General features: G+C 43.0%; 1 protein-coding gene across 3 annotated transcripts; it reads right to left on the bottom strand.

The window, feature by feature from the left end:
• Window positions 1-4,277: 4,277 nt before the first annotated feature.
• LOC147056176 (uncharacterized) lies at window positions 4,278-8,232 on the bottom strand. Of its 3 annotated transcripts, none has more exons than XM_085914737.1 (3): window positions 6,416-8,232; window positions 5,350-5,405; window positions 4,278-5,278 (listed from the first exon to the last, which is right to left on the bottom strand). In XM_085914737.1, the coding sequence occupies exons 2-3, from the start codon at window positions 5,387-5,389 to the stop codon at window positions 4,695-4,697; spliced, it is 624 nt and encodes a 207-aa protein (XP_085770863.1). In that variant the 5' UTR covers window positions 5,390-5,405; window positions 6,416-8,232; the 3' UTR covers window positions 4,278-4,694. The 3 variants fall into 3 exon arrangements, with proteins under 3 accessions (XP_085770863.1, XP_085770864.1, XP_085770862.1); XM_085914738.1 differs by having other exon boundaries at window positions 7,267-8,232; XM_085914736.1 differs by lacking the exon at window positions 6,416-8,232 and having other exon boundaries at window positions 5,350-6,227.
• Between the last annotated feature and the right edge of the window lie 7,161 nt (window positions 8,233-15,393).

Raw genomic sequence — 15,393 nt, 5'->3', positions numbered from 1 at the left:
TTTCCACATTCATTAATTTATTCATTCAGCTTCTTAGCTGCTTATCCTCAAGAGGGTCGCAGGCATGCTGGAGCCTAGTCTTTGGGCGGGAGGAGGGGTACACGTCAGTCAATCGCAGGATATCTACAGACAAAAACATTCACACTCACCATCAATTACATTGAATACAATGGTAAATTGGTCCACGATTTACGTTTTTTGGAATGCGGCAGGCAACAGGAATACCCGGAAGAAACATGCAAACTCCATACAGAAAGGCCGGAGTCGGAATTGAAACGTTCATTCCGCCTCTCCGCGGGATATGATGTGAACTTAACATTTGATGCGTCACGGCTCACGTCAGCCAATCAGCTTCGGGAGTCGATTGGGGGATTTTTATTTTCCAATATCTGATTGTTTTGAAGTTATTGTATTGGAAATTTAAGACAAACATGCACAGCATGTTTTCTATGTCACCCTGTTGCAACACACTCTTCTTCTTTTCTCTTTCTCTTTTCTTGGAGTGACACAGAAGGTTTGAAAAACTATTATGGCTTGTACGCACGCCCGATCCTTCTCGACGGGAGCTCTCTTTCACCTCCGTGGATGGAAGTCGGGGACCGGCGCTCGGCTGGGTGGCTGTCCGGGGACGGAAGATCGGGCTTGGACATGGCATTTACGCACGCACGCTCCTATTCTATGGAGCTCTCTTCCACCTCCGTGGATGAAAGTCAGGGGCCGGCGCTCGGCCAGGTGGCTGTCTGGGGACGTGGATGGGGCTCGGACATGGCTTTTACGCACCCTCGCTCCTATTGTATGGAGCTCTCTTCCACCTCCGTGGCTGGAAGTTCAGTAAATGTTGGCTCGTTGAACTCTTATTTTGTTAAATAAAGAGCCGTTTACCAAACCCACATCTTTCCTGGTACATTGTTAACGCTACAATATAGTCATAAACTAGATCTGTGCTGGCACGCGCGGCGTTGTTGACATAAAGAACGAGAAATTTGATCAATGGATCTAATGATTTGGAGTGACACAGATGGTTTGATAATATTGTTGTAATATGATAGTTTGAAATATACTTTATATATTGTTATATGGGTCTGTGGAATAAGTAGAAATGCAACTTACAACGGGTTCGACGTGAGCATATGCGGCGCATACACGGCATTGTTTACATAAAGCACGATCGATGGATTTAATGAATTGGAGTGACACAGATGGTTTGATAAACGTGTTATTTATGTAATACTTACTTGAATAACTCTGAATGTTACGTCAGGCCCGTTCTCAGCTCCTCATTTGTGTATAGGCCACGTTAGCATACCGTATCGTTTAGCCTGTTGTTGCTGGTTCATGTCTGTTTTTGGTGTTGGATTTTGACAAATAAATTTGCCCCAAAAGTGCAACTTATACTCCGGTGCGACTTATATATGGTTTTTCTTTTCACTTTATTGTGCTCCGGAGCGACTTATAGTCCGAAAATTACGGTACTCACTTTGTGTCAAAGACGCACACGATCACAGCAACATACTCAGTCGATACCAGCAACCTTTAACTTACCACTGTGCACAAGTGAAAATGAGTATAATGTCTAGACCCCAAATATAAGACGACCCCCACTTTTTTAGTCTTATTTCAATGCAAAAAACATCGTCTTATATTTGGGCCAAAACTGTATTTTTTTCAGCCAAGTACCCCCTGACCAGCGCAACACATTTCTGGTCAAAAAGAAAGAGGTACAGGATTGTGCCATCAGTGTTTGATTCATTAAAGTTAAACAACTTGTAGCAATGTACCTGACAGACACATTTATGTTTCAAACATTGCATATAGAAACAAAAAAAATCAACAGTAAACAGTGACCACCAAGAAGGCATAAACCCTTTCAAAACTCAAATACTGTATGCAGAACACTGCTAATTTATACTAATCTTTCTTGTAATAAACTCTTGCAAGGAAATAAATTCGCTGATCACTTCCCAGAAAAAAAACGCTTTCTGTCACTCACTATTATTAAATCTTGGGAGATAGTTTGTCACTAGAAAAGGTTGCACGTCTTTGTTTTTTGCCACCCTGTTGCGATATGTCTTACCGGCCTGCAGAGGTCCTTTTGCATGGTAATTAGTTGGATAATACATGCGTAAGAATTGAGGAGTTATCAGGATGTCAAGTGAAAAATTGTTAGAATAAAATACATGGGGTTAATGAAGATGCATGACTTTAATAATGAAAAATTGCAATGGCACAAACAAATGGTTACGGAGCAAGGATTTGACATCTCTAGAAAATAAATTAATATTAAATAAATGACAAATTGAATGATTCACTGAGCGCAAACTAATTTTTTTGCGGCACGGTACCATTTTGGGTCCATTTGGAGTTAAATGGGGCTGGGTGACGTCATCGCTATAAATTAAATGTGGAATATCTACGAAACTGTAGCAGCACAAACAAAAACTTTTGCAGCACAAACGAACGGTACCATTTTGGGTCCATTTGGAAGAAAACGGGGGCCTGGGTGACGTCATCGCTATAAAATGAATGTGTAATAATTACGAAACCGTAGCAGCACAAACAAAAGTTTTTGCAGCACAAACCAGCACAAACGAAGCACAAACAAACTGTACCATTTTGGATTCATTTTGAGCAGATGGGGGGCTGGGTGAACTCTGGATGACCTATAAAATAATCTTTTATAACTAGAAAACCGTTTCTGCACAAACTAAATTATTTAAGGCACAAACCAGCACAAACGAAATAGACTATTTTCCTTAAATTTTGCGTGGGGTGGGGGGCCAGCTTCACGCAGGTCTGAAATTCAGGACACAGACAACATTGCAGGTGAGGGTCAGAGTCTTGAAAATACCAAATATCCAAAGAGGGACAGGAGACCACCTAAGTACTATAATGATTAAGAATGTAAGATCAAATGTGATGATGGATCACTTAACTTAAAGTGAAGTGATCTCTGAAATTTGTCAAATCCTATTTATAACACTTAACCTGCTGGTCTTATTGTGTCACTTTTTGGGAACCCGGGAGTTGTGCCCGTAAGTTAAATGGACGTGAAAAGTAAATTAGCTCGTGCACGAGGTTTACATTTATTAATTTTTATTTATTAGATTATTATTGTGTAATATGAAACCTCAGATATAAAAGGGTTTCTCATTTGTTGGACTATAACTATATGTTATTATTATTATGTGTTTACAAGGCATGAAGTGGTTGCAGTTTGATTTCATACCCAGGAAGCACAATTGTGTCTGTGATCACAAAGGAAACAGCATCTCATGTCACAAGTCGTTCAGAAAGAAAATCATTTTTATTGTGATATTTGAATGCGGGTAGCGAGGATGGAAATTTTGTATTTAAACGTTGACAGCCACATTTTTTAAGATTTTTATGATTAGGACTGAATGCTTGATAAACAGAAATTGCAAACAAGTTTTCTTTTGGAAGAAAAACAAGTCGGTTTCTATGGTCTGGGGTTCCATCTTCAGGAATCCCAAGTGGTGGACTGGATGGTGGTCTGAGTAGTGGTCCAGAAGGGTTGTGTTGATAAGCAGTAACAGGTTGTGCGAATGGACAAGGTCGTGGTCTAGGTGGGCTGTTTTCATCTGGAGTAATTGGTGTTGGCCAGGCAGGTCTTGGTGGAAGTCTAGGTGATGGTCCAGGTTTGCGATGTCAAATTTCAGGTTGATTGTCTTCATCCAGAGGAACAGATGATCCAGGTCCAGTTTGGCAGGGTGCAATTCCAGGTGAGTTGTTTTTAGCTGGAGGAACCCATAATGGCAGGGGGTGTCCTGAAGGTGGTCCAGGCAGTGGGGGAAGTTGGTAATTTTGTGTCCAGGTGGTTTTGATCCAGGTGGTTTTTTTATTAAACAACTTATTCCTCCCACTTTTTTCACACCTAACTAGTTCCACATCCTTCAACAGATTCACCCCTTTCCAACTTTCACACGTTCCAAAAATTCACGTCATGCTTGCTACCATTTTTTTTTGTTCATAACATTTACCGTTTTTGCGTAATTAGTAAATTTGTGCCTTAAAATTCTTAATGGCACGTACATTTTCCGGTAGTGGGTTCGAATCTCACATTGGGCGTCTTGTCATTACACAAATTCACGCGCTTGCTACCATTTTGCCCCACATTAAGCCAATTCCACCATTTCAACAGAAGGACACCGATTAGCTCAGTTGGTAATTTAATATTGTGTAATATGAAACCTCGGATTTGAAAGGGTTTCTCATTTGTTGTACTATAACTATATGTTGTTATTATTATTTGTTTAGAAGGCATTAAGTGTTTGCAGTTTGATTTCATACTCAGGAAGCACAATTGTGTCTGTGATCACAAAGAAAAGCGCATCTCATGTCACAAGTCATCCGGAAAGAAAATCATCTTTATTATTATAATTCAATTCGGGTCGTGAGGAATGAAATCTTGCATTTACACATCGACGACCAAGTTTTCTTTCCAGGTTAGGAAAGTCTAATTTCAGGTTGATTGTTTTCATTTCGGGTAACAGATGATCCAGGTTGGCAGGGTGCTTGTCCAGGTGAGTTGTTTTTAGCTGGAGTAACCTGAAATGCCAGGGGGTGGAGGAGGTTGGTAATTTGCGTATGGATGTGGTCTTGATGGCCAAAGTAAACATGGTGCAACATTTTGTCAAAATAGTCGTGGCCCAGGTGGTCCAGGTGGTTCTGGTGTACTAGTTGTTTTCAGGTGGTTCAGATGTTGGGGCATGTAGGTCATATGGACATGGAGATGGTATTGGTGGCCAAGGTAGCCATGGTGCCTGAGGAAAATTCGGACAAAATAGTGGTGGCCCAGGTGGTCCTGGTGGTCCAGGTGGTCCTGGTGGACTAGGTGGTCCAGGTGGTCCTTCTGGTCCAGGAGGTCCAGTTGGTCCAGCTGGACCTGGCATACCCTTTGGTCCTGGTCCGCCATCTGCTCCAGGTGGTCCTGGTGGGCCTTCTGGTCCTGGTCCGCCATCTGCTCCAGGATTTCCTGGAGGGCCTTCTGGTCCTTGTCCGCCATCTGCTCCAGGTGGTCCTGATGGTCCTGGGGGGCCTTCTGGTCCTGTTGGACCATTAGGTCCTGTTGGACCATCTGGTCCTGTTGGACCATCTGGTCCATCCGGCCCTGGTGGTCCAGGTGGACCAGGTGGTCCTGGTGGACCAGGTGGTCCTCCGTCTTCTCTTGAATGTGCACTGCCTGAGTCTGCTTGCGCAGAGCTGTCATCTGGAGTAACATTTACTTGTCTTTTTATCTGTGCACCCAGACAGCTGGCTCCTGCAATAGTTGACATTGACATCTCTGTAACCTTTGAATTACTTTTTGATACCTGGAGTGAGATGACTTACCAAACAGTAGGGCAAAAATGAACACCTTGAGAATGATCATTATGGCAGATGATGTCCTGAAAGACAAGTGAAAAGGAACAGTGAACACGAAGAACAGTCTAGAGCAGAGGTCGGAAACCTTTTTGGTGGACAGAGCCATAATGCCCATTTTTTCAAAATAATTTCCCGTGAGAGCCATACCATTTAAAAAAAACGATAGGTTAAAAACAATTAAATGCATGTATTTTAATTAAGAGCAACGATTTTTTGATTGTACTAATGTATTCTTTTTAATAATGTTTTAACGTTGCCAAAAGCTTGCGAGCCATAGGTTCCCGACCCCTGGTTTAGAGGAAGTCTATCAAGGGAGCATGATATGAGAAATGGCTGCTTTGACAAGAGTGAGTTTGTCAGGGCTCAGTTTCCATCGCTTGCCACAGGTCACTTAGACTGTCCTTGGCTGACAACTCTATGCCAATCTTCATGTCATTGCTGTTGGAATCCTCATAGCAACCAAAGCTATTTTTTGGAGGTACTTGAAATGTGTTCAATTGCTAATTGCTCATTTATTATACTGTCATTGCTTCAATTGCTACGAACATCACACTAGCACCAACCATGCTCTTCAAAGTCCACAGTCACACTAAGCCCCTAACACATGCATTGGGAGATGCTTTCGGTGCCCTATTTGTTCCCTTTTTTTCATTTTTTAGTGCATGTGAAAAACTTTTTTGTCTTATCAAAACATACTTTATCACCTTCAATTAAGTAATTGTTATTACGCTACCCTTGGTGACAAGATCTTTGCAGAGGAGATACTATTTGAGGAGATGCTCTGCTCTTTCAAAACGGAACCTCCGGTGCACCTGAGGTTTACCATTTTTTAACATTGACGCACACGCACCCACTCACCCACCCACCCACGCACGCACCCACACACGCACCCACACACACACACACACACACACACACACACACACACACACACACACACACACACACACACACATCGTATTTCACCATAATATCCGAATTAAGCTTCAAGACCTGCGGTGTGAACATAGCCTTAATGAGAGAAAGTACTCACCACCCTTAGTCAAGTTTGCTCTTGGAACCCTTTCGGCTCTTGCGTTGGTATTCTGTCGCCTCAAAGCCTTAAGCAGAGGTCTTAAATCGCCTTTAAGGTGTAGCCTTTAAGGTGAGGCATTTAATTGCTTTTTCATTCATTTTAACATAATTGCATTAATTAATGAGTTTCTATTGGTGCAATCCTGCCAATTGGCTTTGTTTTCTTCTGCCACTTTAAAAGTTAATTGAGTCACTTTGAAGTGAATAGGGCACACAAAAGGTCACCGACGCTGCAGTCTTTTGTGGTTGTACATGGAGTTCTCTTGTTTTCAAACAACCTGTATTCTGGGTACATGCTTTCTTCTTTTATTCTTTTAGTAAAAAGCAATGACTAATCAGGATGCAATTGCACACTTGGTACAGAAAGGACATTTGGGTGTGTTCGGAATATGTACCCACCGCGGACCCGGATGTGAGTGAACGCTGGCGCATATTGCTGCCGCTGCTCTCTAGACATTTTTTATGTTTTTTGACGTTTTGTTCGATTTCCTGCAAAGTCAGCAGCATATCACTAAACTTGGACGTATCACTAAATGTCGTACTCTTGGTTTTACTCTTGGACAACTCTCAAGTGGACTTGTTTGTTTGTAGCGTGGTTGCCTACACTGTTCAGCTGCTACCTGTGTGCTAGCTGGTCGCTGCTCCACTGTTTTCCTGTCTGAACCGTGCATTATACAAATTATCAACCCTGGTGTGAGCTCCATGCTCTGGTGGACTTCCCTGTCCGCCATGATTCATCCAGTATGAAGTTAACCCGGATTCGTTACACAAACGCAGTGCTTCTCCGGCACTGCCGGTTTGCTCCCCCACCTGCACTGCAACGCTTTCCGGACATCGCTCGCCGTCACCACCGGAGATACATCCACCGTGGAGCTCGACGCAACTACCACATCGATGACTCAACTGCCATAAACACCATCTGGTCCTACACTCGCCGCCATCCTCCGAGAAACATAAACAGGAAGGTGGATCACAGTGCATTGGCTAGCCTAGCTAGGGTAGCTAATGCTTCCTGCTCGAACCAACACTGTGACGTCAATCTGGGACTACTTAACATTCGCTCCCTCACCGGCAGAGGACAGCTGCTACAGGACCTCCTCCTTGTCAGCAAGTTTGACTTTCTGTGTTTGACTGAAACATGGCAACATCCTGGTGACTTTTCTCAGTTGAATGAATCATGTCCACCCGGGTTTGTTTATATGAGCGAACCACGCCTCACTGGTCGAGGAGGAGGGCTAGCAATATTTCATCGTGAGACTGGAAGGTCTCATCTGTTTCGGTGCCAGAGACCAGTTCTTTCGAATCTGTTGCTCTGCAGCTAAATGATCCCACTCCAATTATTTTAGCTAATATCTACCGTCCACCCAAACCAAATAAGGACTTTATTTCGGAATTCACTACATTCCTCACTCACATCTGCTCACTTTCATCCAACATCATTCTGCTTGGGGACTTAAATATCCACATGGACAACTCCAACACCACTCTCACTAAGGATTTTATCTTCTGCCTGGACAGTTTTGGACTTAAACGACACATTAATTTCCCCACCCACACCAAAGGCTATATTTTAGATCTAGTCTGCTGCTCCGGTGTCACTCCTCTTAACTGCTCTCCTGTTGATCTGGGAGCAGGCCTCTCTGATCATTTATTAGTTTCTTTTAATCTCAGTCTCACACTGTCCAAAATCAAACAATCACGTACCATATCCTTCCGCGATATCCAAAATATCAATTTAGCAGATTTCACCTCAGCCATTGGCAGTCTCCCCACCGTCACCCCCCCATATAGCCCGGATAAGCTTGTTTCTGCTTACGACACTGGACTACAAACTCTGCTAAACTCATTTGCCCCCCTCAAAACCCGAACTGTTTCTTTCCCCCACTCTGCACCCTGTTTCTCAACTCATCTACGTCAACTGAAAGCCAAAGGACGACAGCTGGAGCGGCTTTCTCGCAAAACTGGACTCATGATTCATAAACTGTTGTACCATACTCATATAATGCAATATAAGGCTGCAATTTCCTCCGCAAAATCACACTATTTTGCGGAGAAAATTGTAGCTGGTGCGGGGAACACCAGAGCCCTGTTTTCCATAATTAATAATTCAACCCGCCTGTTAGAGATGTTCCGACTCTAACTTATTGAGCAAGAACCACACAGGAGACAGTATGCCCTTTGAACACTTGCACGTGGAGAACTTGTTCGTTACTGTAGATACAGCAATGCCCGAACAAATTCTGCAAGTGGAGAATTTGCTCGTTGCTGTAGACACAGCAATGTCCGAACAAAGTCTGCCGTTGCATTCATGCAAGACAGTATTTATTGAGAGAAGAAGGGTGGGGGTGACAATTTACATGTGTGGTGGCCAAGGTGGGGGTGAAACACCTGGCCTCTGATCACATCATAGCGGGGGATGTTTTACGATGTTGAGTAGACAGAACAACTTTGATTGCGTCTTCTACAATTGGTCAATCAGTGCAAAGGATCTTAGCACTTTGTTCTACTACTTTGTTAAGACAGGACAAGCTTAGGTTAATTATTACTGATTACATTCCAACATAATATGATCAACCTAATCTATTCAACCCTAACATATCACTCCTGTTTATCATATGATGTTGTCAAGAAAAACAATTTAAAAAACAAAAAAAACAAAACAACAAAAACACAAACAGCGTATCATTGCACCCATCACTTGTGAAGCATTTTCGATGGCCAAATCATTAAGTGTCTGTAAGACATGTACGGCTAAACAGCATCATTGCAATCTACGTAGATCAATTTTAGTGTGTGAGTGAAAAACCTGCGGCAAGATGTTATAATGCAGGAAAAGTCTCACACGGTCCCTCTGCCTTAGGCGACCAGAATGTTACCAATAACAACAGTCAAGACAAAAATTGCTCGTGATTGTTCAGCCGTCGGGGGCTTGGCACGCCCACTGTTGGAGGGTGAGCACAATTCTCACCCCCTCTGCAGCACTGCTTCGTCGGGGGAGAACCTGGAAGTGTCTGCCGTGCGGTTGTCGTCTTCAGTCTTCAGTGGCCAGGGTAGACTACCTGGCCACCAAGGGGGAAGAGGATTATTCTGCCTCTATTTGAATTGGGGGCGGGGACGCTGTCGATGGTGGATCTGCTTCTTTGCTGGAACCGTCGTGTTGCAGTCATCAAGTCCAGAACCATCCCCAGACAGGATCATGAGAGTCAAAGGTCACAACAGTCCTGCGTCGACGTGCAGAAGAGTTGCGTGCTGTCGTCAGCTGATGATGTTGTATCCTGTAGGTGTGGTCTGTCACCCACACTGGTGCACACACTTGTCCAGTTGGCGGGCAGCATCGGACAACCACTTGAAATGGCTCTCTCATCCTGACACTTAGCAGTGACATCCAAAGCTCCCATCCAGTGTCCTCCTGGAGAGCAGTCGTCGTTGATGCATTTGTGGGTCTTGTTTCCTTGGATGTAACATGTATAGTTCGCTTCAGCTGGTCTCTCTGTGTAGGCCACTTGCGGCAACGTTCGTCCTTCAACAGTTGCGCTGACATTAATCCAAAAGAGCTTGATCACAGGTTCTCTTCTGTGAGTCCAACAAAATCCATGTGCATGACTTGGAATGGGCAAGATGGTTTTGGAAATGAGCCTCTCTTAGGTCTCATGTTTCCTCGTGGATTATGTTTTACACAAACAGGACATGCTTTACAAAAAAAAATTAAGTAAGCATCTGAACCAAAGGTAGTGAATTGACCTTTTTTTTTTTAAGTAAGCATCTGAACCAAAGGTAGTGAATTGACCTTTTTTTTTTTTAAGTAAGCATCTAAACCAAAGGAAGTGAATTGACCATGAATTGACCTCATCCCTCCTGTCGACACATGGCAAGGCCCATGTGTCGCAATTGCTGCTGCCTTAAAAAGTGTTTAGAAGCGTGTGTGGGTCAAGCACATTAGGTGCAGATTCGCCAATCAATTTTATTGGTCCTTTTGGACCGGAAAAACAGGAGTCTTGCAAGGCCTCAATGCAGGATTAAATTTACCCTTCAACAAAATTACTAGCCTGTGTATTACCGTTGGTTTTTGCTAGTACTGTTTTTTTTTGTTTTTGTTTTTTTTAATTTATACTACCATTCACACTCTCAACCACACAACTTTCATGCAAACAGCTCAGAAAAACAGACCAAAAAAAGAATCTATGCCCTTCTTCAATTAAGAAAAAGCTCTGTTTTTTTTTCTTAGCCTGTTCCTTCCCCTGGGGCGAGAACCCCAGCTGTTTCTTAGCTCGGACAAACCAAAGCCGTATCTCATAGCTCGGATAAACCAAACCGTAAACTTCATAGCTCGGACAAACAAAAGCCGTATCTCATAGCTCGGACAAACCAAAGCCGTATCTCATAGCTCGGACAAACCAAAGCCGTATCTCATAGCTCGGACAAACCAAAGCCGTAAACTTCATAGCTTGGACAAACCAAAGCCGTATCTCATAGCTCGGACAAACCAGAGCCGTATCTCATAGCTCGGACAAACCAGAGCCGTATCTCATAGCTCGGACAAACCAAAGCCGTATCTCATAGCTCGGACGAACCAGAGCCGTATCTCATAGCTCGGACAAACCAAAGCCGTATCTCATAGCTCGGACAAACCAAAGCCGTATCTCATGTGCACCTTTAAATTTATTATTTTTTTTTTTTTTCTTTCAACCCCTTTCACAACAACACAATCACACAATTTTTAGGGCTTTAACTTACTTGTCCCCTGGTTCGTTGCACTGCCGGATTCCGTCAATCCACTGTTGTTCGACGAAGGCAGACCTTAGATGCTGGCCCAGCGAAGAATTTACTTGCCAGGTCTTTTCTTTACCAGGTCCTCCTAATGGACGCTGGCTTGTCGACAATGCAGCACGTCGTCCTCCGTCGATCAGCAGTGGGTATGTTGGATCCGGGTCACGGCACCAAAAATGTTAGAGATGTTCCGACTCTAACTTATTGAGCAAGAACCACACAGGAGACAGTATGCCCTTTGAACACTTGCACGTGGAGAACTTGTTCGTTACTGTAGATACAGCAATGCCCGAACAAATTCTGCAAGTGGAGAATTTGCTCGTTGCTGTAGACACAGCAATGTCCGAACAAAGTCTGCCGTTGCATTCATGCAAGACAGTATTTATTGAGAGAAGAAGGGTGGGGGTGACAATTTACATGTGTGGTGGCCAAGGTGGGGGTGAAACACCTGGCCTCTGATCACATCATAGCGGGGGATGTTTTACGATGTTGAGTAGACAGAACAACTTTGATTGCGTCTTCTACAATTGGTCAATCAGTGCAAAGGATCTTAGCACTTTGTTCTACTACTTTGTTAAGACAGGACAAGCTTAGGTTAATTATTACTGATTACATTCCAACATAATATGATCAACCTAATCTATTCAACCCTAACACCGCCCACGTGACTCCCTCCCCCCACACTTCTACTCTACCGGTCACTGTAACATCCTGATGTCCTTCTTTGACAATAAAATAACCACTATCCACCAACAACTGACCTCTCACATGTCTAGCTATTCATCTTTCCTTCCTCATCCCACCCCCACCTCTCTTTCCTGCTTCCAACATCCCTCTGCTGCTGATCTATCCAAACTCATTCGAAATTTAAAGCCATCTACATGTCAACTTGACCCTCTGCCTACTCCTCTGGTTTTAGCCTCCCTCCCCTCTCTGCTCCCCTTGATTACTGCTATTATCAATTCTTCCCTCACCTCTGGCTCTGTCCCTCTATCTCTCAAATCTGCTACAGTTACTCCAATTATTAAAACAACAGGTTTAGACCCCAATATCCTCAATAACTTCCGTCCCATCTCCAACCTGCCATTTCTGTCCAAAATTCTTGAAAAAGTGGTTGCATCTCAGATCCACATCCACCTCACTAATAATAATCTATCCGAACAGTTCCAGTCTGGTTTTCGCCCTCGACACAGTACAGAAACAGTCCTTATTAAAATCACTAATGATCTCCTGATTGCAGCCGACTCTGGTCTCATATCCATACTCATTCTTCTTGATTTAAGTGCAGCTTTTGACACTTTCTCTCACTCCATCCTCTTAGGAAGACTAGCTGCTATTGGACTGGTTGACACACCCCTGCACTGGTTTCACCCTTATCTTTCTGGCCGTTCTCAATTTATCCAGTTAAAATCATTCACATCTCACCCCTTCCCCGTGTCCTCTGGTGTTCCCCAGGGTTCTGTCCTTGGTCCCCTTCTATTTATCATTTATCTCCTCCCACTTGGTCAGATTGTCCGTAAACATAACATTAATTTTCACTGTTACGCGGACGACACCCAGCTCTACGTCTCTTCAAAACCCCCTTTCAGCCTCACAACCTCCTCTCTCAGTGCGTGCCTTCAAGAAATAAAATCCTGGTTCACCTCAAACTTCCTTAAACTAAACAACGACAAAACTGAGGTAATCCTCATAGGTTCCAAAGCTTCTCTCAATAAACAACCCTGTTTTACTCTCACCATTGACACCTCCTCGGTTTCCCCTTCCCCTCAGACAAAGAGTCTGGGTGTCGTCCTTGATTGCAACCTATCATTCAGCACCCACATAAACAACACTATCTGTTCCGCTTATTTTCACCTCCGTAACATAAATCGCCTCCGGTCATCACTCACCCCATCCAGCGCTGCTATCTTAGTCCACTCACTTGTCACCTCTCGCTTAGATTACTGCAACTCCATTCTTATTGGTCTCCCTCAAAAACTCCTCCATAAATTGCAACTGGTCCAGAACGCTACTGCTCGCATTGTCATCGGAACCACTGTCTACCATCATATCACTCCCATTCTACATCAACTTCACTGGCTCCCCATAAAACAGCGCATTGATTATAAAATTCTCCTTCACACATCCAAGGCCATCCATAACCTTGCTCCTCTATACCTGTCAGACCTCCTTCATGTACACATTCCTACCCGGTCTCTCAGGTCTGCCTCCAGTATCACCCTCACTGTCCCCTCATTTCATCTGTCAACTATGGGGGCCAGAGCCTTCAGTTGCTCTGCCCCTCGCCTCTGGAATTCCCTCCCCCCGGACATCAGAAACATTGACTCCATCAAACCTTTTAAATCTCACCTCAAAACCCACCTGTTTAGGCAGGCATTTGTTTAATTTTATTGCTCTGCTCAAGAGGTCTCTTCGCTTTTAGACTTCTTTTCTTTTAATTGTGTCTATTTTATGTGTTCGGCGAGCTTGAGTGCCGTGAAAGGCGCCATGCAAATAAAATGTATTATTATTATTATTATAAGCAAAAAGAAAGGAAGAAGATACAAATCTATCTGTCCCACTATGAAAAAAGTAATTGCCCCCTAAACCTTATTGGGAGAGATTTTTTTCTGAATTATTCTGACAAATACATTTGTGATTTTCACACGTGTTTTTTGGATCCACAAATATATTTGTAATTTTCACATTGTTTTGGGATCCACAAATATATTCAGGATTTTCACATACCGTATTTTTGGGAGTATAAGTCGCATTTATTTTCATAGTTTGGGTGGGGGGGAGGACTTTTACTCGGGAGCGACTTATATATGAAAATATTCACAAATATTTACTTGATCATTAACACATTACTTACTTACTAGTATAGTTGATCACTTCACATGTTATTGGAAGAATTGGAGCCTCACTGACAATGAGTTCCATTCATTGATTTCCAGAGTCAGGAAATTTAATGATTTGAAATAGTATCGTCTGAAAACGGCCTTCAAAATAAAGCACCCTACCTCAAATCAAACCAAGGCTGAATAACATATATAACATGGAGAATTCTAAACACATACTGTAAATATCTTTTTTGAACAGCTTTTATTATTATAACAATTTAAATAACAAGGAACAAGTGTACATACTGGAAATATGTTTTTAGAACTGTTTTATTATTATAATGATTTTTCTATAACAAGGTATAACACTCTTAAATGTGTTTTTAGAACTCTTATTATGAAACATTTTTTTAAATAAAAAGGTACAAGTGTATGCACTGCAATTGTGTGGGCACTTCTCCTCTCGAAGCCCAACCACCTGGACGTGGTGTTGTTCTTTGTTCTCGTTCCTCACCGACCTTGAGGTGTTATCGTCCGGTACTCCCTTCGTCCCGTACTCCCTTCGTCTGGTACTCCCTTCCTGGGCCTGTTCCACAACACTTCAAAGAAGACAAGTTCATGCAGTGTGCCTGCACATTATTCACCCCCACCAATCCACACAAGCACTCCAATACTAGATATTATATTGATATGATTCTAAGTTTAACACAACCTTAAAAATATATTTGCAAACTGCTGAAAGCACATTTCTCTTTAGGGGGAAAACCGGAGTCCCCAGGGGAAATCCATGCAGGCATGGGGAAAACATGCAAACCGTGCGAGAAGTGAAATCAAACCCACAACCTCTGAAGTGTGAGGCGGACGTGCCGCCCATTAATGATAAAGAACTAGGAAAATGTAACAGGGCATTCCAGAGCATTCAAATCAACATATACTTGGTGGCTGACTGTGGCAACGTGTTCAAGTATTCCTCTAAAACAGAAGAAATGCTCAGGAAATGCCATCAAAAACAGTACCTAAAATTCCAATCTTTTGGGGTCAACAAGGACATTCTCACCACATTCTATTCTGCCTTTATTGAAAATGCCGTAACCTTTTCATTCATTTGCTGGTCTTGCGTCATCAGTTTGCAAAACAGAAATTACATGCTCAAATACAGTTAAAAAAGAGAAACCAAGGTATTTGGGGGTGGCTTTCCACACTTTGAAAGTCTTGTTTGCAAATGATTGCACTTCTGATGTCTTCAGACAGCTCCTTTGTTTTCACCATTGAGTCAAATGAATAGGGGTGGCTTTTTAAAACATGAACGTCATCATCCGCTAGTTAATCACATGGGCGCAGTAACAGA

The sequence above is a fragment of the Syngnathus leptorhynchus genome, chromosome 6 (genome assembly GCF_054491065.1).
Source record: "Syngnathus leptorhynchus isolate UIUO chromosome 6, UIUO_Slep, whole genome shotgun sequence".
Taxonomy (NCBI): Eukaryota; Metazoa; Chordata; class Actinopteri; order Syngnathiformes; family Syngnathidae; genus Syngnathus; species Syngnathus leptorhynchus.
Note: the sequence above shows the minus strand (reverse complement) of the source record. Positions and strands in the feature narration are given on the sequence as shown.